Below are 21,594 nucleotides of genomic sequence, written 5' to 3'. Positions count from 1 at the left end.
ACTTCAGTCAAAGAGAACCTTATTTCCATTTGCAGTATTATATTTGGTGGTATGTAGGCACGTGGAAGAGGTGCCTACATGGAAAGCCTGCGGTGGAGAGGGCACACCTCTGCCCTTCCACATGTTTACAAGGAAAGTCTGAGGCAGAGAGGGCACACCTCCCTGCCCTTCCATATGTCTACAGGGAACACTTAAGGCAGGGAGAGCAGCAGCAAAGGCCCCCTGGGAACAGAACAGATTCAGCATCAATGACAATTAGATATTACATCAATAAGTCAGACACGGCATGAAAAGGAGGAGCTGGGGTGGAGGTGGGTTGCAAAGCAGCTTGCAGATGAAGCAGCAACAGTAGGCAGGCCAGAGCAGTTTAAATAGGGCGTCCTGAATGACGTTCACCAATTGATTGCATAGAAAGGAATCATGTGATCTATCAGCTGACTCCCCTCCATCAATCAGCTGCTCCATCAGTTGATTGGCTGTTTGAGATCAGCTGATGTAGCTTGGATGTGAGCTAAGCATGACATCATGTCCTGTCTGATCTAACACTATGCTCAATTTGGTAAAGATATAGTGGAGTAATGGTGTCCTGAGGAAAGAATGAGGCCACGCTCCCTCTGTTTGTGTTGTAATCTGAGTTTATCCATGGTATGTTGTGGTTAGCCAGTCCGACCATACATGCATGTTAGTGCATGTTTATGTCCAATTGGCTTATCGCTGCCACTTTACACTGCACTCATGTGGCAGTTTCCACTGATATTGGGATGGCATCTTCGCAGAAGCGTAGCGCCAACCCTTCAGTTCCCCTGTAAGCTCTGTCAGCACTGTTGTATAGGGCTGTTTTATGGTGTTAGCACCATTAGCTGCCAGCTCAGCCACCTCCTGTGTTGACAACCATGTTTAGACGACTCATATGCTCTGAATTCTAAGGATGGGGTAAAAATCAATACAGCAAAGTATCCAATATTTTTGTGTGGCAATATTGTATCATCACACAGTGCCAAGTATTGATTCTTTTTATTACATAAATTATTAATATTACATATACAAATTAAACTTTAGGTAGCCTACTTGTACAATAAAATCAATTGTTTTTTCAGTCCAGTAGATACATTGTGCTGCAAATAAAATGACTGACGTGAGATGAACAGACTGACAACTTTATCTTACAGATATTACAGATGTTGACAAAGTTTTCCTTCAGGGACATAATTTATAGTTGGGGGAAAAAAGTAATAAATCGAACTATATTTTATCGCAATACTCTGCATATCTCAACATGTTTAACTAGGGCTGCACGATTCTGGAAAAAATGAGAATCATGATTTTTTGGCTTATAATTGAGATCATGATTTTTCTGAGTTAGGTATTCCAGGCCTGGAATTAAGACATTTTTAGGGCAAGGCCACTTTGGCCTCTGATAAATACAAATTTATTGGGGCATCACGGCCAAAATGTGGGGCACCAAGGCCAAAACCAGTGGCACAATAACAATATGTGCTAATTACATTGAATGAAAACAAAACAATATATGTGTTGAAAAACTACTAAGTTTATTAAAACTGTAAACTGAACATTTGACTTTTCCACAAAATGCTGTGTGATAAATGTTATTAAAATTAAATTAAAATGTGAACAATTCATAATATTCATTGTTATTATGATAAAATAAAGTCTAAATGGACAGAGGAAGATCAAAATTAAACATTTCAACACCATGCATTTGACAGGAATATTCACCTAACATAGCCTACATATCTTTAATTATATAATTATTTATATGTCTCTATGTATATTTTTACATAAATCCCCAATATTTTATTTGCCTTTAAAAAAATCCTCTTCCTTCATTTAATTTGACAGTATTTATTATATTGTATTATATGTATTAATTCTCTACAGGATCTTGTATGTTCTTTAATGTGTGTTCAATTTATTAAAAGAAAAAAACAAAAAAACATTTTGGTGAACCCTGCAGCAAAGTGAACCCTCTTCCTCAGAGAGGATCTTTGCCTCCCAGTTTGTTCCTGGCGGCAGAGCAGAGTGATCCGTCTTTCTTCTCAGAGGATCTTTGTCCCATGAGAGCAGTCAGTGTAAACAACATTCACTGGCAATTTGATAGTCACTAGAAGCACATTATGACCCTCTGTAGAAGTTTCTGTGTGGTACCTGTGTTGTACATGAGCTAACGTTAGCGGCTAAGGACTGAGAGGCTGTCCAGTGTGTGTGTGTGTGTGTGTGTGTGTGTGTGTGTGTCTGTCTGTCTGAGGAGCGTCAGTACGTTAACTTGTTAGCCGTAGCCTTGCTGTTTGTCATGTTAATGTTATCGTCGGCAGCCCTGAATAGCTTGTAAAGCTTTAGCATAGTTAGTTTACACATTTGTTATCGGCCCATGTGTTTACTGCTACAGAAAATTAATAAATCTTTGATTTATTTGCACAATGTCGCCTCTCTGCCGTCTTTTATCACGCTTGCTAACGCTAAGTTAACTTTACCAGCAGATCTGTGTGAGGCACAAACTGAGGCTACAGTGAACAGTGTGTTTCCCCCGTCTCACTGCTTTCCAAACTGCCGGCCGGCTGTCGCTCTGCATCACGTGGTATAACGCTGCGTTGTTGGGAGCGCTTGTTTTCATGCAGATGATGTCCCGACTCCCGGCACGGGCATGGCCGGCAGAATCGCCGTCATTGAAACATTAGATCGCATATGCATATGAATCGAGATCACAATTTTATTACGATTAATCGTGCAGCCTTATGTTTAACATCACAAAAATATTGTATCATGACTTAAGTATCGTGATGATATCGTATCATGGAGTCTCTGGTGATTTCCACCCCTATCTCTTTCACATGTACATGCTCAAGGCTGGATAGGAACAACCAGAGTTGACTGAGCTAGTTGATAACCAGCTGCATAATACCGGTCATAAAGACGGCCAATGGTATGGTTAGTAAAGCCAGATAATGGTTTTCAAATTAACTAGTAACTGCAACTTTCAGATAAATGTAGTGGAGCAGAAGTGCAATATTTCCCTCTGAAATATGGCAGAGTATAAGTATAAAGTAGCTTATAGTACTCAACATTGTACTTGAGTACTGTAGTATAGTGATTATTTACAGTACCTTGTTACATTCCCCCACTAAAGGCTATAAATACACGTCAGAGTGTCTGAAAATCATATATTGTATTAACATCAATAAATGGATGAATGCTCTCGGCTCTTGGCTGTGCTGCTTGCAGCTGATGGCTTGATGACTTCTGAGCCAGGGTGAGAAGTTGAATTTGAAGTGGCTGATTACGATGTAGCTTCCTTCTCTGAACCTGCCCTCTTAGCCTGAGGAGGTGCAGACACCTGTTCGCCGTGTGTCGGCAGTTTAGCGCAAAAAGTCAAGAAGAACATCTGATGTGTGGAGCCGACAGGTGAGGCAAACCTGGTGCGCTGTCTTCACATAATAATCTGAGTGAGACAGCTGGCCTCTACACATCAAATAAAAAATGAAAATTGCCAGCAGACTCGACAGCTTCTTTTGTCTGTGTGATTTCGACATGTTGACACGCATCAGGGACTGCACCGTTTCCAAGGAGCTCAAAATTCATCTGCATGTGGTTTGGGAGGAAATACGGCACATTATTGTGAGTCTGCTCATAATAGTGTATTCTGCAAAACAGATATGCACCAGGATAAACATGTTATTCTTGTTTTAATGATACACTCTGCCAAACTGTCGCTCCATCTATCTGCCTTCAGTATTGCTGTCTCATCTTCCAGCTGCAGCCTCTCTTCTTTCTTCTCTCATCTGTTTTCTCAGCCACCTAAAGTCAGTGAAGCAACTGTATGGGCTCCTGCTTGTTGGCTCTTTGCCAGTACCACTTCTTTTACATCTGAATTGTGTTTTCTATGTCTGTGTTTGTATGTGTGTGACAGAGAGAGAGAAATGAAAGCGTGAGCGTGTGCGAAAGATAAAGAGGGCAGGAGACTTGCAAAGTGTCAATGTGAGTGTGTCTGGCTGTCTGGGTGGGTGTGCCTGTGAAGCTGCAAAATCATTTAAATTGGGAAAGGAATGCAGGAATGCTCGCTAGTGATTCTGATCGGAGCCAAATTTCTCTGTCAGAAAAGTCCCCAACCAGCCTCCTTGCAATTTCACAGTGATTGGAGAAGGAGTGAAAAAAAGAGAGAGAGAGGAGAGACTGAGAAAGAGAAGAAATAGAGGAAGAAAGGGGGGTAGAAATGAATAGAAAGTAGAGAGATACGAGTTAGAGGGAGATAGAGGCAGGGAGACAGACAGACTGAGGAGACTTCATTTTTGTTAGTAATTCAGCTGTGGGGGGAGAAGAGCAGTGCTGTCAGATGAGTCTTCCATCTTTCTTTCTTTCTTTCTTTCTTTCTTTCTTTTTTTTTTAATCGGCATTCCTGGAATAAGCAACTGAAGTTAAAAATCACACATCATTCACATTGTCTCCCATTCTCATCGAGTCCATTCAAACTACCCTTTGTAAGTTTCGCTCGTCATTTTCTCTGCCCACTCTCTCTACCCCCATTTCCATTGAGGGCAGGGCGACACAGGCTCAGACAGATGATGAGTCACATTCATAAATATGAGCAATTTAGAGACCCCAATCATACAAACTTTCATGTCTGTAATGTGATGTGAAGACGAGAGCTCGCATGTGCTTTGGGGTTTTTATTAAACAATGAGCCATTGTGCGACCCCTTCCAACATGGCTCTACTGAGAGCAGAGCACATCCTACGTGTTCACTCTAGAAAATGATTGCATGGTGTTGACACAAACAATGCCTCTGGATTTAATGCATGTGAGAGCCCACAGTATCCCAGCAGAGTGGCATTAGGGCTGCAGAGTTGAATGGCAAGTAGGTGCACTGTCCTTGGACCAGAGATCCAGGGTTTAAGTCCCCATGTTGACAAGCATCCACCCTGCTGAAGCCTCCAACAGCCAGACACTGAGTCACTATGAGCTCCAGGGGAGCTACTGTGTAGATGAGCTACCTGACTTCCCTGCAGAGGGAGAGGCATGTTTCTCTGCAATGCATCACTTAATATCACTAGAAATATACCAGATGTGAACATTAAGTGTGCCTCATTGTTAAGGTGAGTCATTTTCCACTTGAAGCAAATGCAGCCTTCAAGTTTACAGAATGTGTTTGGAGCATGTTTCAGGGATCGAACTAACACAAGAGGGTTCTCACAAATATCATGACCAAAGAAAAGTTGTCCAGAGACTGGATTAGTAATCACCACATGGATCTAATCTGCTCTCAACTCATGACGCTATTTTAGTAGCCCAGTAAGCCAGTGACTCAGCAATGAAGCTGCAACTAAATTTTGATCTCTCTTCTCTTAAATCTTTGCTTATGTTCACATTGACTACGATTACATACACCTTACTGTTCCACTATTATTCCGAATGGGGCAATATTCGGAATTTGATACGGGTCATGTAAATGGCATAATTTTTATTATTCAGGTTGTAGGAGCAATTTTTTGTTGTCATGGATGAATCATACACATCTAATTTGTCAACAGTTTCCAAGGCTGGGGTAGAGATGCATGCTTAAAATAAAAGCCCATATTTCTGGTCAGAAGGAGAAACACACCTACTTTAACAGTACGAAAGACTTTGATATCAACAGGTTTTTGGAAATGCGCAAATATTGCAAGGATAACTTTTTCAAGAAGGTCGTTAATCGGATGAAAGAGGGACGCTGTGTTTGCATGGTCCAACAAGTTGCCACCACTGGAAAACTTTGAGAATTTTGATGCAAAGAAGCAAAATTGCCAAACTTTTCCATATTTTGACGTGATAAATGACATGTTCAACATACACAGCTGCATTTTAACGGCAATATTAGTGGAATATTGATTTTCATTAGCCATATAAACAGCTTTTTAGGAATGTTGTCTTTTTCGGACCAGGGGCAAAAACCGAAATATTTTGTGTGTATAAATGTAGTCATTGTTTCTCCTTCTTACCTCATTTCTCTGTCTCATCCTTGTCACCTTCGCCCCCGTCCTTTGCTCTTTTCTTGATCGGTTTGACTTCATATTGTCTGTATTACTTCATTTGTATTGCACAGAACAAACGTCACAGTAGTAAAGCTGGGGGCACAGCGGAGGATTAGCGGGCTGATTTAGTCTAGATCTGCCACCAATCTGAGGGGAAATCCCGAACAGAGGTTGGACAGAACCGATGGTCAGCCAGGATTATCTGGTAGCGTGAGGGGTTTACAAATTCAATCCAAAGCGCTCCGATCAATGAGCAGACACGGTCCAGCTGTCTTGATTATGTCAAACTTTATATTTACAATCCAGCATTGGTGATTGGCTTTTTTATTTTTATTTATTTTTTTTTTTGATTAGCGTGAAAGCTGCGAGATTGGAGGTGCCGACATGGTTGATCAATCAGGAACAAGCAGGTTTATTTCGGTAAAAGCAAAGTGTGTGACACCTCACTGTCGCCTGATTGTAGATTGTTGAGACAAAAAAGGTGAAAGCCAACAATGTGTATCTGATGCCATGCACTCTCAAAATCAGTTCCCATTTTATAGTCCAGAGGCTTAATCAACACACCTTTTTGCTTCCCTTCCTCTTCTTCTCTCCTGCTTGTTTCCCTCTTCCCTCTCTCCCTCCCTCCTTCCTCCTTTTGTCTCCTAAACCTCTTCTTCTCCCTTATTGCTCCCTTTCAGCATTCTCTGAACTTTCTTTCCCTCCCTTTCTGCATTACCCTCACCTACCTCCCTTTTCTCCTATAGCTGTCCCTCTACTCTCAGTAAAATAAAGAAATGATCATCTGTGGTGAAACAGTAGTGAAACAGCGAGACAAGCGTGCAGAATAACATGCTGCTTGTTTCTCCTCTCTCACTGTCCTTTATTAGTTCTCCTCTTCTCTCCTTTCCTTGCTCCTCACATCCCTCCTCTCTCTTTTAGGGAAAAATCTGCGGTAATCAATATCGTCATCAGGGTAATTGTCAGCATTTACCCCCACAATGCAAATTGCAAATTAAAAATCTGCATGTGTATGTACATGTGTGCATCATAGCAGTATTTTAAAATGTGGCTGTCAGTGCACACCCACAAAATGTCTCTGCTCCTAGTTTATCTCATTGTTTGAACAGCGCTGCTTTAATTAGGACAGGCCTGTCTATCCGTGTGTGTGTGTGTTAGCAAGTGTGTGCATGTGCCCAAAAGTGAGTAACAGAGTCAGAGTGTGTGTGCATGTTACCATAGTGCCCCCATGTGGAGGACTGCAGAAGATCATATATTCTATAGTCTTGTTTCTCCACACACCCGCACACACACTCACACACTCCAATGACACGGTGTTATATTTGGAAACACAATTTCATGCTATCAGTACTGGCTAGCTATTCCATTTAGATAGCAGTCTATATGTGTGTGTGTATGCGTGTATACGTGCACGTGTGCTTATGCTGGCGTGCGCGGTTGATGTGTCTGCATGTATGCATCTGTTTGTGTGTCTGTGAGTGCACAAGCTGTCTGTGCATTTCACAGAGACGAGTCCCTTTTTTCCCCCAAGTTTATTGAAATTAAAAGTTGGTTGTCATGGTAACATTTGGATTCCCAGTAATTATGTTGATTAAAAATGTGAAAATTAATTAAAAAGTCAGGAAAATGATCTCACAGCAGATGATCAGCGAAACATCAAAATGATTCAGATCTCTGTCTCCCTTTCTCCCCCCCCCCCGCCCTCTCTAATACACACAAGTCTCGTCCTCTTCCTGTCTTTCTCTGTCGCACTTCAGAAGTCCTTTATTGCCACGCAACACTGAATTATCTACATTCATCTCTCACACGTGCTTTGTCTCAGTCTGTTTCTTCCTTCCTTTCACACTTACACACACAATTTATGACATGAGATTCGTCTTCATGTCCAAAAAGCACGACAACAGCAGCGATAGTAAAAATAACTTACACACAAAACAGCACCCCTTACTTTGCTTCGTTTCGTTTCAATCAGTCAACTCATTCTCAACTTGTTAACAAGCTTGACAAGACTCGTCTCATGCCGCCAGAGCAGACACATCAGCAGCAAAAGTAACGCACAACAACAGCAATCTCGCCGTCTCACTTTCTCTCTCTCAGTCTCTCCATTACTCGGGTTCTCTCAAAATCCGTCTCTTATTCTCGGTCTCTTTCTCTCTGACAGAATGAATAAACAGGCTCAGCAAAGTGTAATCTCTTTCTTTTATTAGCAACAGCAAACACAGAAACAATGAAGTTACCCTCCTCCCTCCCTTTCTCCACTCCGTCTGCTCTTCTCCTCTCATCAGCTTTAATGAACCACAAATCTCATCAGCCATCTTTTCATCAGCTCTGCCATCACTACTTCCTGCACTTTAAACCTGACTTCTTATAGCAGCGTGGGCTCTTTCTGCTCTTGGCTGCTGACCAGGAGGACTGTACATAATTGATATTTAGCTGTAAGGTAGAATACATGTAGATTTTCCCCAAATATTTCTTGGTGTTTACAGTCAGAGTCGATATTAAGCAGAAATCGGTTATGACAGTTTTCAGTGGTGGCAGTGTTGGTGTGACAGTCCTGCTCCACGGCTCGGGTTTACTAAGTGGTGATTCACTGCCAGCTGATCCTCGGCATGTTCAATATCTCACCATGGTGATGTTAAGGAGGACGGTGTTGTATATTTGCAGCCATCAGTTGACAGAGGTGGGAGCATAATGATGGCTTTGTACAGCCCGACCTATTTCTCTCTGTACCTGTGTTAACAGTCTTTGTGAAACTTTCCATTATTCTTTAAAGCTACAGTTTGTAACTTTTGTGTCATTGACGTTTTGTCATATTTGCTGAAACTGTCACTAAATTCACAAAATGAGACAGATAGTGTGTGAAAAAAAATCATGTCCCTCTTCCTGCCTGTAATGGCTACCACAGAGCACTGACAACCAATTAGAGCCGATGAACTGCTAATGTAGCTGTCAATCATGTCAATCACTGCTCGTGAACTGCAGTTAAACTGTCAAACTAGGCAGCGCTGATCAAATGTGAATCAAGATTCTGTTATTGCACTGCCTGTTTCTCACCTCAAATGTTTTCAGAAACATATTTTAGTGTACTGTTTAGCTGTGACCACCATGGGGTCTAGAGCATCAACATCGTGTCTCTCTCCACTTTCAAATCCCACCTCAAAACTCATCTCTTTCATATAACCTTGTCAGTATGACTCCCTCTAGCCACACACATCCATCATTTACACAGAATTTTCTTCACTTGTTTTGTTATGTTATTATCTTATCATCCATATCCTGACTTTTTAATCTGCTGTTATTTTCTCGAGCCTTGCCTGTAAGGTGACCTTGGGTGTCATAAAAGGCAGCTATAAATAAAATGTATTCCTAAATGTATTATTATATTTATTAAAATGAGAACATTTGTGACCAAGCTGCCATGCTGGAAATAGTAGAGCGATGCACCAAACACTGCCCACCGGCTGGCCCAGTTTTCTCATTTTACAGCTAAATAGTACACTAAAACATGTTTCTGAAAACATTTGAGGTGAGGATTAGGCAATGCAGTAACAGAATCTTGATTCTTATTTAATTACCACTCCCTAGTTTTGACAGCTTGATGTTGTCAGTTCATGAGCAGTGATTGACATGATTGACAGCTGCGTTAAAGACTCCTCAGCTCCAATTGGTTTTGTTCTGGTGCAGTAATGCCATTAGACGCAAAAACAGGAGGCAGAAGATTTTTTTCACAGATCTCCTGCAGGTGTCTGGAATACTGACAGTTTCAGCAAATATGACAAAAGTTATTTTTATGAATGTTACCAACAGTAGTTGTAAGGAGGGTAAAAACTAGATGGCGTGAACATTCATTTTGTTTGATGTTAGTGATACTAATACTGTTGTTTCGTGTAACTACATCCTGCAGAGAGCATAACATGAGAATGATTTTCTGAAACATGTAAACGAAATCTTTCATGTATAAAACACATCTCACAACCATGATGCCGAGCCAAACCATTGACCACATGCGGAGCCGCCCCTCTCTGTAGGCAGAGGGGGCCCACCTCTCTCCACAGGGCCACATCTTGGCTTGGCCTCATCTTCAAAAGGTGGTGGTCACAGTGTGTCAGGGAAATTAAGAAAGTCTGCCAATTTCAATTCATTAGGCACAATGTGGGGCACACCATCAGTGAAAAATGTCTTTACAGCAGGATACTAATGAGCATATCAAAGCGATTGTTCCTAAAGTATCATGTTTTTTATATCATATTTTGTGTTGTAACATGTTTTGAGACAGTGATTGTTGCTTTGAGGGGCACCATGTCTCCATGGTGATGACATATATTATATTCTATTACATGTCTGTTTGATTATACTACATATATAAAATTGTCTTATTTTAGATACATTAGATTTGTTGTTTTCATCTGTACACGGGGCTGTTGGTAAAACGTGTTTAATTGCTCTGCTTCTCTTACATTCCAGGATCAATCTAAAACACATTTCAGTCTTTTTCCAGCAGTAGTTTTAATGAAATTTCAGCTTTATTCAAGTTTCTTTTCAGTTCATTTCAATTAAATCAGTCATTTCTAATTAAGTCATGTTCAGATATGAACTACTTTTATTCTTTATCCATTTCAGTTGTTTTGTATTCATACATTGATATCACAGTAGTACTCTTTTTTTCTTTTTTTTTGCTTTAACAGTAATATTACTTTAGCTCTGTGTTTTCTTGACTCTCTAATTTAACGCCAAGTGTGTTAGCTCCATTTCATTTAAGGCTTTTAATATTAGTCCAAACAGAGAATGCCAATGAAAGCTTGTGTGGTTTACATGTGCACCAGTGTGTGAATATGTTTCTTCATTTTTGATTGTCATGCTTTCTACTTCCTCCTGGTAGGAGTGGGACTCTTCACTCCTTTTCCGGCTGCCTTAGGAGGGGCGGGGCTAGCAGAGGGGGCAGGGCTAGGAGCTGGCTGGGCCTTGGGCTGAGGCATCTCAATGGGGAGCTTGGGAGGGATGATTGTTTTAGGGGTCAGAGTTGGCTTTGCCTCTGGGATTTTCTCTCCGTGACGGTACACACTGACCTGGAGCAGCAGAATAAGACATGATGTTGGTATTACATACTCTACAGTATGTATGTAGAGTTTCAAACATTGTACAGCATTTTAAAATATCATTTTGAGTCATGAGTAAAGAATATTGTAGATCAGGCTTTTGCGTTATATTTTCATGTTAAAACTGTCAAATCAGGGTCAAACAAAAATCACAAGTTCACATATCAGCACTCTGAGTTCAACACAAGTGTGATCACAAAAATATCTCGCTGTTTAGCCCCAATGAAAAGACAAGATTTGTGCCACAGATGGTCAGAAAAATTCCATGGCTCTGACTAAATCCAGTCATTTACAGTGACACTCACCACTATATCCACAGACTCCCCTCCGTATTTGTTCTGGACAATCATGCTATATCTGCCAGAATCCTCCATGGTAACACCTTTGATCGTCAGACTGGCAAACTTGCCCTGGTCCAGGGAGACCACGTACTGAAAAAGGAAATCAAAGGTTAAAGAAGCGAAACAGCCAGCACAGGGAGTTTAGCATGATTTCACATTTAAAATGTCTGTCACTTTGAGTCTTATTTTATAAATTGATTTATGTTTTACTTTTACTCAGAGAAGCAGCATGAGCTCTGATTACCACCTTCCTTTAGCCAAACCTGAGCACTGATAGATGGGCTTTGTGGACACAAGGACTAATGATCTATTCCAGTTAGGGTTGTAGCCGTGGACCGTGAAACTGTATAGCTTGGTGTGAAACTTGACGGCCATCATACCATGTACATCTGCTTATCTACAGTACTGATTACATGAAACTATGATATCTTCTGAGACAGTTATCGTACCATGAAAGTCTTGTACCATTGTAACCCTAAGTCTAGTCTATTTTCTATTCTAATCTGATGTGCCCTGTTGGCTCAACCGTAATATGACTGGATCAAATGTCAACAAAAACATATTCCATATGCGCTTCTTGAGACTGCAAGAACAAAACAATTCATGCTGAAAGCCTTCAGAGTAGAAGCACACTTGTGTAGATGTTCTTCAGACACCAGAGACGAGATAGAGTATTTGTGTTGTACTGTGTGTGCGGTGCTGGCGTGAATACGCTATTTTAATTTCCCTCTTACATACAGTACCTGCCCACTCGTTTGCAAGGTCTGGGCATTAGTACATTTTCATGGAGTGGCACTTGTAGCAGGCTAATTACATTCCTATTAAGAGAAACACTCGCCTTTAATTTTGAGAAATTAAAAGCTCTGCTGGCCTTAAAATCAAATAGACCTCCAAAAAAATAAATGAAAGGGAAAAAAATGCAATTGATGGCCTTTTTCTAATTAACATGTAATATGGTCTTGGATAATTGCTTTCATTTATTACCAGTGTAGGCAAATCTGTGGGTTGCTAGATTCTCTTTTATTTGACTGACAAAAGGTAGCTGCTGTATAAAGCATCATGTTAGGTGTTTTGTGACAAAATGTTAAAAATGATAAATTTCTGGTGTTCACGTCCTGCTCCAGCAGACCTCTATTTAAACCTGTTACAGTAACACCTATTCCTGCTCTGAGTTTCAGTGCAGTATTCTCTGGGTCTGTATATATTTCTGTTTGTTTTTCTGTTAATATCCTCGGTATCCTCTGCGGTAACGAGGTAGGGGAGGCGCACTCCTGAGGTTTGGAAAACACATCACCAAGGACGTCAGCTCTTGTTTTAGACAGATTATTAGCAGGTGAGGGAATGAATAAAGAAGAGGGCAAACTTCAACACATATTCCACCTGGACCGCGGTTTCTCAAACTTAAATCTTCAAAGCCGTTAAGAGCCGCAGGATGCTGATGCTGTTGAAAGAGCCTCTGCTGACTGGGGATAGGCTGTAGACGTATACTGGTTGGCAAGTAGGTCAATGAGTTGTGAGAGGTAGATTTGTTCCATTACCGTTCCAGGAGTGTGCTGATAATGCTGACCTCACCTAAAGTATGCAGATCCCTCCAGTGTGGGATTGTAACTGGTGCTGAAGTCTCCCCCCAAAACCAGGTAGAGGCCTTTAGTTCCCCTTAATCCTGATCACCTCAGCAGTGGATATAGAGACTGTATAGAGACTTCCAGCAGTGCAATCAGTCAGTTTCCAACGAGGAGCTAAAGTGCATCACTGGGGATCTTATTCATCAGTTTCAATTTTGTATACTAATTAAAATTTAATTGAAACATACACTACTTTGAAAGTACTTTGTTCATTACCACCTCAACATTTTCTCCGGTATTTCCTGCATCTCTTATTCATGTATTACTTTTTCATTACTTACACTAGTTTCATGTCATTTTAAAGGTAAAATGCCTGTCAAGAACACTTACTGTGATCCTAAAACTATTACTGTAGTCATGGTTGTACATTGCATTTTAACATTGTAGTGCACATTAGGGACGCTACCCACATGAATCCAAAGAGTGTGCAAAATATTAAAACACAGTCAAAGCCACGGGGAGTAACACAACAGAATCCAGTAGACACGTACTGAGTGTGGAAACCTCATACTATCATGAGATGAGTTAATAGAAACACACTATTGCAATTGTGTCTGATTAATAAGGTAATTAATCATGGGAAAGAAAGGAAGACCCGGGTTTGGTTAGGGAGTAAACATCTTCAGGAGTCAGCAGTAGCATGTGGCAGGTGGGAACCAAAGACAGGAACAAGGTCCTGCTTGAAGTGTGTGTTAGTGTGGCTGAAACTTTTACCTGATCGTCAGGTTCCACATCAGCTCCGTTCTTCAACCATGAAACCTGAGGCTTGGGGTCCCCACACACTGTACATGTTAAACTCAGGGTCTATAGGAAGAATAAATATCACCTGTTATAAACAAACATTCACACATGTACAGTTACTAAAATCACACATTAGACACTCACCTTCTTTTCCATAATGGTGACCACATCCGGCAGTCCTCCAATCACCTTACCACGGTCTGAAACAAACCATCATTAACATAACTAATCATTTCTTTTGCTTCTTATATTTATGATGAACTTTGGGTCCTAATTTTCTGTAAGACCACTAAACAATCAGTAGCTTTATACTTTTTTGAGACAGTTGGCCCCATTTAAGTGCATGGTCTAAAGCTGTGGTTCCAAACTGGTCCAGCCACAGGGTCCAGATTTCCCCTTAGTCTTTAGTTCAAGGTCCACACAGTTTAATATATTCAGTGTCATGCTTGCATTTGGCCATGTATGTCGTAAAGATAGTTTGCTGTCTCTGTCAAGTAGCTCTCTGTTAGTCACTCACGCTACAGCAGGAAATGGCACTTCAAAAGAAATTCACTGTGCTTATAAATAAAGGGTGTTTTTTACAAACTTGACATGTTTGTGAGTCACTTGTGGTCCATTCATAATGGACCCGTGACCCACTTTTGGACCGTGACCTGCCAGTTGGGAACCACTGGTCTCAAGTGCATGGCAGAGCTGCATTAAGGGTGTGTCCAACTCCACTTTTTCAAGTTAAACGGTACAAAATCTTGGCACCAAGTAAGGCTCAAGGGACAAAGGGGTTGTATTAAGTCCCTTAATGAATCATAGGTGGGTTTTGGGCATAACATGATTCAACCAATCAAAGTGTCATCTCCCATCCCCTGTAAAAGCCAGGTGCACTGACATTTCGATCGTGAATTGTGCATATTGGAGAAGCAAGCGGTTTTCCGCTGAGAGTAATGCAGTAACAGCAGCAGTGTCACTGCAGCAAATATTGTGGGACGTTTAAGCAGCAAAAGTAAAAACTGTCGTCATAAACCTGAGGAAACAACAAAACTTTCAGTTTCTGAAATAATCATGAAGTTAAGCTGCTCCTTGTGCGTAAATGCGGACAGCAGCTCTGCTCACATTTTAGAGAACGGAATTAATATTTTCAGCAGTGATGTATTATTTCACCCACCTGCAACCAATCCACACATTCCTGTGTGTGTAATGAGGCAAGTGTATGCGTGTTATGAATGCGGTTATGTAGGTGCATCTTACTTTGTGAATAATGTGCCCTTTTAAATAGCACTTTGTCATTCTGACTTTAGACCAGGTATTTGTTAGTCAATGGAGCAATTGCTGTGAAAATGGCAACTGAGAGAGTCTGAAACTAGCAATGACAGTTGCGCTGCACTATGATATCTATAGCATAGGGCCCAATGTCTGTACAATGCAAATTTTTAAACAGGTGACTGTAGAAAGTAAATATTAAAAAATGTAAATGCGTTAAAGAAATAAACAGAATGAGAGGATGGACTCACTCTTGTCAGCATAGGCCTCAGCCCTGAAACACACAGAAAATAAAGTTAGATCTGTCTCTGCTCTACTCATACAGCAAACCTGCAGTATTGTTATCATACACGGTATTGAGAACAACACTGTGACCTAAAATATGTATCTCAATATTAATTTGTCTTCAATATAAAGCCAACAAATAACTCTAAGAGTGTAAGATGTAACCCTGTTTTGTAAATGTGGTACAGCCAAGTTTGGTTATGGTCTGTTTCCACTACCTGGCTCTGCCCATCGACCACACACACACACACACACACACACACACACACACACACACACACGTACACACATATTTCCCATTTTTGGGTCAGTGGCAGCGGTCAGATGGTTTACCACAAGGTATTCTGGGTTTACAACCAAAGCACATAATACTGTAGTTTACCTAGGGACTTAACAGAATCTTTTCTATGGGAAAAATGGTATTGCTTTGTAATCACTGGGTGAGGGCTGTCGGAACAGCATGGGAGGACCAGAGGTCAGCCACAGGACCAGATGGCTGGGGGAACTCTGCTCTCCTTTCAGCATATTGATGCTCAATCAAAAGGGCAACAGGGTGTCACTTGTTTCAGTGTGTTTGTAAAATCTTGTGCTTAAATGTCTCTCTTTGAATGTTAATTAGAAAAGGGATTTGGACAGTTTCCACTCGGCATGCAGTGTTTTGTGTTTGGAGTTTCAATTGATTTTTCTAAATGGATTTGCAAAATTTAGTGTGCGGGGGTTTCGCTTTGGCCCAATTAGCCAAAGGACCCAAAAGGATCTCTGCTACCTGACTGCTTCTATTTTTTAACTTTCATTTTCACCTAAAATTGTGATATTCTGGACTTTTTCCAGACAGCCGTACTGGGGTTTTGGAATCACTGTGCTTTGTAAAATTTTGAAATATTCATTAAAACATTATAAATTGAAATATAGCTCTATTTCCTTAAAAGTGTGCAGTGTTAACAAATACATCAACTACAAACATGTGTGCCATCTTACACAAAAAGTATAGAAAAACCATCTAATAGGTGAGTGGCAACAGAACATTTCAGTAGTTACAGTTCAGTTTCAGCCACACAAGAATCATTGGCAATGCCCAATAGACGCAGCAGTTCCGGTGTTTGCAAAAAGAAGAGTAAAACAGCAGCACAGTAGATGCATCAAAGAGTGGGCTGTCTACTGATCGTTTAAATTGATTATCTTATTGGAAAAGGGTGTGTGGGATCTACATGCATTTCGCGGTCAGTGAAGCTGTGTGTGTAGTAAAAGCTCATCTCAAGTTGTCTGGCTGAACATGTCTGCAGGCTTTACTCTAACAGGATCTTGTAAGCAGACAGTTTGAAATGTTGAGATTAAAATATAAATTAGTTTCATTTCTTGGAGATGTTTTTAATATTCAAATATCATCAAAACCACTCAGTCAAAATGCCAAATGTATTTATGATAAACTGTTGTGCTTTACTTTTTCTGTAAACACGAATGAATAATATGGTTTTCAGTAACACAAAGTATCCCAGGCGATCATTATACATCACATTTAGCTACCAGGTGTCAAACCTGCGGTGATGAAGCAGTCTAAGTTCAAATGTGAGGGAAACAGTGATTCATCATTAGCAGAGTTTGTCTGACTAAAACACACACAGAGAGGCACAAGTAAAGAAAGAGTTGAGAGTGTTGTCTTACTTGAGTTTCTGGAACTCCGCGTAGGCCTTTTCATATACTGTAAAAGACAAAAACAGAATTTTGCTGTTACTGTTCACCACACTAATTGTCTCCTCACTTTATTTCAAAGTGATACTGCTCTTAAAAATGTACCTTTTAATATAAAAAAGGATTTTCATTGCCGTTGACTGCTTCTCTGTATTTGTTGTGCATATGACAATAAAAAAACTTGAACTGTAAAACACTGAATCGCAGCTTAAAACGTGGCTGCTGCTCGCTCCGTCATGTAACTGCAGCTCTACTCCTGGCACTGATTAAACCCCTAAAACTCACCTCTGTTCATCAAAATTACATAATTAAAAGTTTTTTTCCATTAATAAATATCCCATCATGTCTTTAAATTGCTCATATGTAACTCTACACCTTTGACTCATTTAGTATGTGCAGAACAATGAATATGCAAATTAGTCCTGCCCCTCAGCCACTCGCCCGCAGCTCCAGTGTAGCTGCTCACCTTCGACTCTACTAATCAAGCACACAAACCTCTGCTTGTAAACAGTAATGGATAACACGAGCCTTCGGCTGGACTATCAAACAGCTAATAATGGGCTGCTAGTGTTAGATTAACCTTTTTATTAAGACAGTAAATAGTACAAAGTCGTACATCCCTTCACATTTTGTCAAAGAAGACAAATGACAGACTAAAAATAACCATTAAGAAAATTAAAAAAGACACCATTTTAAATTATGTGGCAGACAGTTCAACAAATTAGTTATAATGATGTATGGCAGATGAACTTTTCTTATTACTCACATGTTCCAGAGACTGCATTTTAAATAAACAAATCTATCAAAAAAAAAAAACCTTTTCAACAGGGCGATGACTTGGCAAATTTAATTTGTGAATATTAAATTTACCAAACAGCATCATAAGATTTATTATAAACAGTAACATCTTTAAAGGGACAGTTTGGGATTCAGTAGATGGCAGACGGTGCACCCCCAGTTTCGAGTTATGCCACGGAGGCTCGGCAATACACTGCTGTGAACAAGGGTTGACACCGAAATGTATTTAAGTTATCTTTAAAAAAAATAAAATTAAAAAAAAAAAGGCCTAGCTAAAGAAATTCCATATCAATTTCAGTGGACACTATATCAGGGTGTCTACAGGTATCAGACAGTTACATTTAATGCTTTTAAAGACCCGTTCAAGACTTTTAACCAAATTTAGGACAGATTTTCAGACAAATCATGTTTTACTTATTTAAAGGGATAGTGCACCCAAAAATGAAAATTCAGCCATTATCTACTCACCCATATGCCGATGGAGGCCCTGGTGAAGTTTTAGAGTCCTCACATCCCTTGTGGAGCTTGGCGGGTGGAGCGGCTAGCACACCTAATGGCAGATGGCGACCCAGACTAACGTCCAAGAACACAAAATTGAAACCACAAAATATCTGCATACTGCTCATCCATAGTGATCCAAGTGTGCTGCAGCCGCGACATAAATAGTTGTTTCGAAAAACGTCATATGAACTCTGTTTCTAGCCTCACTGTAGCCTGTAGCTCAGACTGCTTCTCTGTGCTCCGTGCTCGCGTGTGCGCACTTGCGCGCGACCAGCGAAAGTAGGAGCTTTGCTCACCCGTGTTTACATCACGTGACACGTGCACCGCACAGGGAGACAACGGTAACCACAGTAGCTAAAAGATAATTTGCATTACAGTGTTTTAGCAAAGGACAACCCAACATGTCTGAAGACTCTGAAATTGAGGAGGAACAGCATTTCTTTGTTGAGCCGTATTTGTTTGAGTCCGAGTATACGGACGAAGCAGCCGCCGCAGCTCATGAGCCTCAGCCAGCCGCAGAATACCGGTGTTGCACCGAAATCTGTGACCGTCAGAATCTGTGACCGCTGTAGAGCCATCAGAATATGTGACCTCTGTGTTTCTATCTCTGTGATGATCCCAAATACAAATATATGTGTCCATATTAATGTGAGAGGATGACAGAAGGATTGAAAACAGTTATTTTGAGGTTTAAACTCATTATTATGCAGATTGAGTGAGGTCACATATTCTGATGGCTGTGCATCTAGCTCTTTACAGTTGAACTTTGAAATGAAAATACATCTGTCCAAATATTGAGGCAATAACAGAGCACCTGTGTCGATGTTTACTCATTTATTAAACAGTGCATACATTATCACACAAAACGTTGTTATAATAAAAGTAATTTACAACATCTACCTTAAGGCTATCTACTTTCCATTGCCATTGTTGATGGCCACACACACGCAGACAATGTGCAACATCGCCCTCTGCGGTCACAGATTCCGACGGTCACAGATTTCGGTGTAACACCGGAGACGAGCACTGGAAACCTGGTGGTGTAGTTGTTTCAAATGCAAAGCAATGCCAACGGATGAGGAAAGTCTTTGCTGCTCAGACTGGGAATTGGCGATGCCTGCACTTGAGAATCTGGACATCAGTACTGACGAGACTGCTGCTCTTCAGAGACCGTGCATCACCGATCACCCTGAGCGCGCACATGTGAGCGCAGAGCACAGAGAAGCAGTTAGAGCTACAGGCTACAGTGAGGCTAAAAACAGAGTTCATATGACGTTTTTCGAAACAACTTTTTATGTCGCAGCTTCAGGACACTTGGATCACTACGGATGAGCAGTATGGAGATACTTTGTGGATTCAATTTTGTGTTCTTGGACGTAAGTCTGGGGCGCCGTCTACCATTAGGTGTGCTAGCCGCTCCCGCTGATCTCCACAAGGGATGTGAGGACTCTAAAACTTCACCAGGGCCTCCATTGGCATATGGGTGAGTAGATAATGGCTGAATTTTCATTTTTGGGTGCACTATCCCTTTAAGCATCGCAGATAAGCATTGCAGGCAAGTAGTATATATGTGGTCTTGAAATATGTAGTAGTAGAATGTAGAGTGTGTATATGTAGAGTTAAATCAATCTAAATTTTTCCAACAGGTAAGTGCAGGTATGATGTAAAATGACAGCATTATAGTTTTTTAAAGATTTGTAACATAAGAAATGTGTACTTTAACATAGAAGGGCTTCACTCATTTTCACAAAAAGAAATTAAGAAATGGATAAATTAAATCAGATAAAATGTCTGCAGTAGTTAAGACCTCAACAAATTCAAATGACCTTTAAGGCCTTATTGTTGTAACATTAATTTCAAGACATTGTAAGACTTTGTAAGGACTTGTAGACACCCTGTATATTGAGGATATTTCCACCGCTTTACCTCACCATCAGACAGCCCTTTCCTTTGGCACTACATTTTCTCAACCGTGAAACTTCTGTATTACTGTGCCACCATTGCCACGAGCTGTATTACTCCACAGGTCCGCTTTTTGGGTCAGAAAGTGCTGTTACAAGATTAGACGTTAAATAAACTTTTCTTTTGTAAATAAGCCATCTACTGAAAGTTTCACACTGACCATAGTACCTCATACAGCCCCACTTCAAAAATCCCAAACTATCCCTTTAATATCAACTTTAATAGAGCGACTTGTATTCCTTAACATAATATATTCATTCATAACCCCTGGGTGGGGGTTTAGAACCCCGGAATGGGGGAGTCCTGTGCGGAGTTTGCATGTTCTCCCCCTGTCAGCGTGGGTTTTCTCCAGGTACTTGGCTTCCTCCCACAGTCCAAAGACATGCAGGTTAATTGGTGACTCTAAATTGGCCGTAGGCATGAATGTGAGTGTGAATGGTTGTCTCTATGTGTTAGCCTTGTGATAGTCTGACGAACTGCCTGATGTCAGCTGGGATAGGCTCCAGGCCCCCTGCGACTCCTAACAGGACAAGCGGTTACGGAAAATAGATGATTGTATATTTCCATATCTGTCCAAAATTGATAGAATATGAATAACTATGAAACAAATGTGTCAACGTTGCAGGCTCACTTTTGCAAAATGTATATTTTCATTCAAGTCAGTAGATCTTGTCACCATTACACTGAAAAGGTAGAAATTGTGCAAAATCATAAAATGAACTTCAAGTGTTAGGAAAACCTTGTTCCTGATGCCAGCTGTGATAAGTTAAATTGAAACTTTGCATGCAAAATACGACAGCTTCTCCTCTGACACCCCTTGTTTTAAAAGTTGACGGGATTGGTTCCCTAGATATATGATTAGTGAAACCGTGGCTGTCTGAATCTGTGTTTTTGAGACTGTTATTGGTTTACTGCTGTCTCAAAGCTGAAATGCTCAGCCATTGCATTGACTGCTTATTTTGCTTGTGATATGTCTTATAAAATATGTCAGAAAAAAACACCATATGGAAATGTTAACGAGTTTAAAAACTTTAATTTTCACTGGAGGGGGTGTTTAATAAATGATAGCTTAACTAACATATTTTAATAAAAAAAGATTTAGATACACTACATCTGGCATAGTTTCAGAACTTGGGGAGTAATGTGACATCCAAGCCAATAACTGTCAAAAATATTACTGGAACATAGTGAGTATATTGGGAGGACGGGAAATAAGCTGAATATGTGTAAGGAGCAGTTTGAAGAGTTTCTTTTGATATTTTGATACTTCTCCTGCATG

General features: G+C 40.5%; 1 protein-coding gene across 2 annotated transcripts in view; it reads right to left on the bottom strand.

Annotated features, from left to right (window-relative positions):
* Window positions 1-10,524: 10,524 nt before the first annotated feature.
* The window catches only part of myom2b (myomesin 2b), a 43,747-nt gene continuing 32,677 nt past the window's right edge, over window positions 10,525-21,594 (bottom strand). For both annotated transcript variants that reach the window (XM_033639555.2, XM_033639606.2), the window contains 6 exons: window positions 17,028-17,064; window positions 15,332-15,354; window positions 13,971-14,026; window positions 13,800-13,889; window positions 11,425-11,550; window positions 10,525-11,089 (listed from right to left, as the gene is read on the bottom strand). In XM_033639555.2, the coding sequence (XP_033495446.2) occupies window positions 10,886-11,089; window positions 11,425-11,550; window positions 13,800-13,889; window positions 13,971-14,026; window positions 15,332-15,354; window positions 17,028-17,064 (536 nt within the window). In that variant the 3' untranslated portion in view covers window positions 10,525-10,885. The remainder of the gene's footprint in view (window positions 11,090-11,424; window positions 11,551-13,799; window positions 13,890-13,970; window positions 14,027-15,331; window positions 15,355-17,027; window positions 17,065-21,594) is intronic.

The sequence above is a fragment of the Epinephelus lanceolatus genome, chromosome 2 (assembly GCF_041903045.1).
Source record: "Epinephelus lanceolatus isolate andai-2023 chromosome 2, ASM4190304v1, whole genome shotgun sequence".
Lineage (NCBI taxonomy): Eukaryota > Metazoa > Chordata > Actinopteri > Perciformes > Serranidae > Epinephelus > Epinephelus lanceolatus.
Note: the sequence above shows the minus strand (reverse complement) of the source record. Positions and strands in the feature narration are given on the sequence as shown.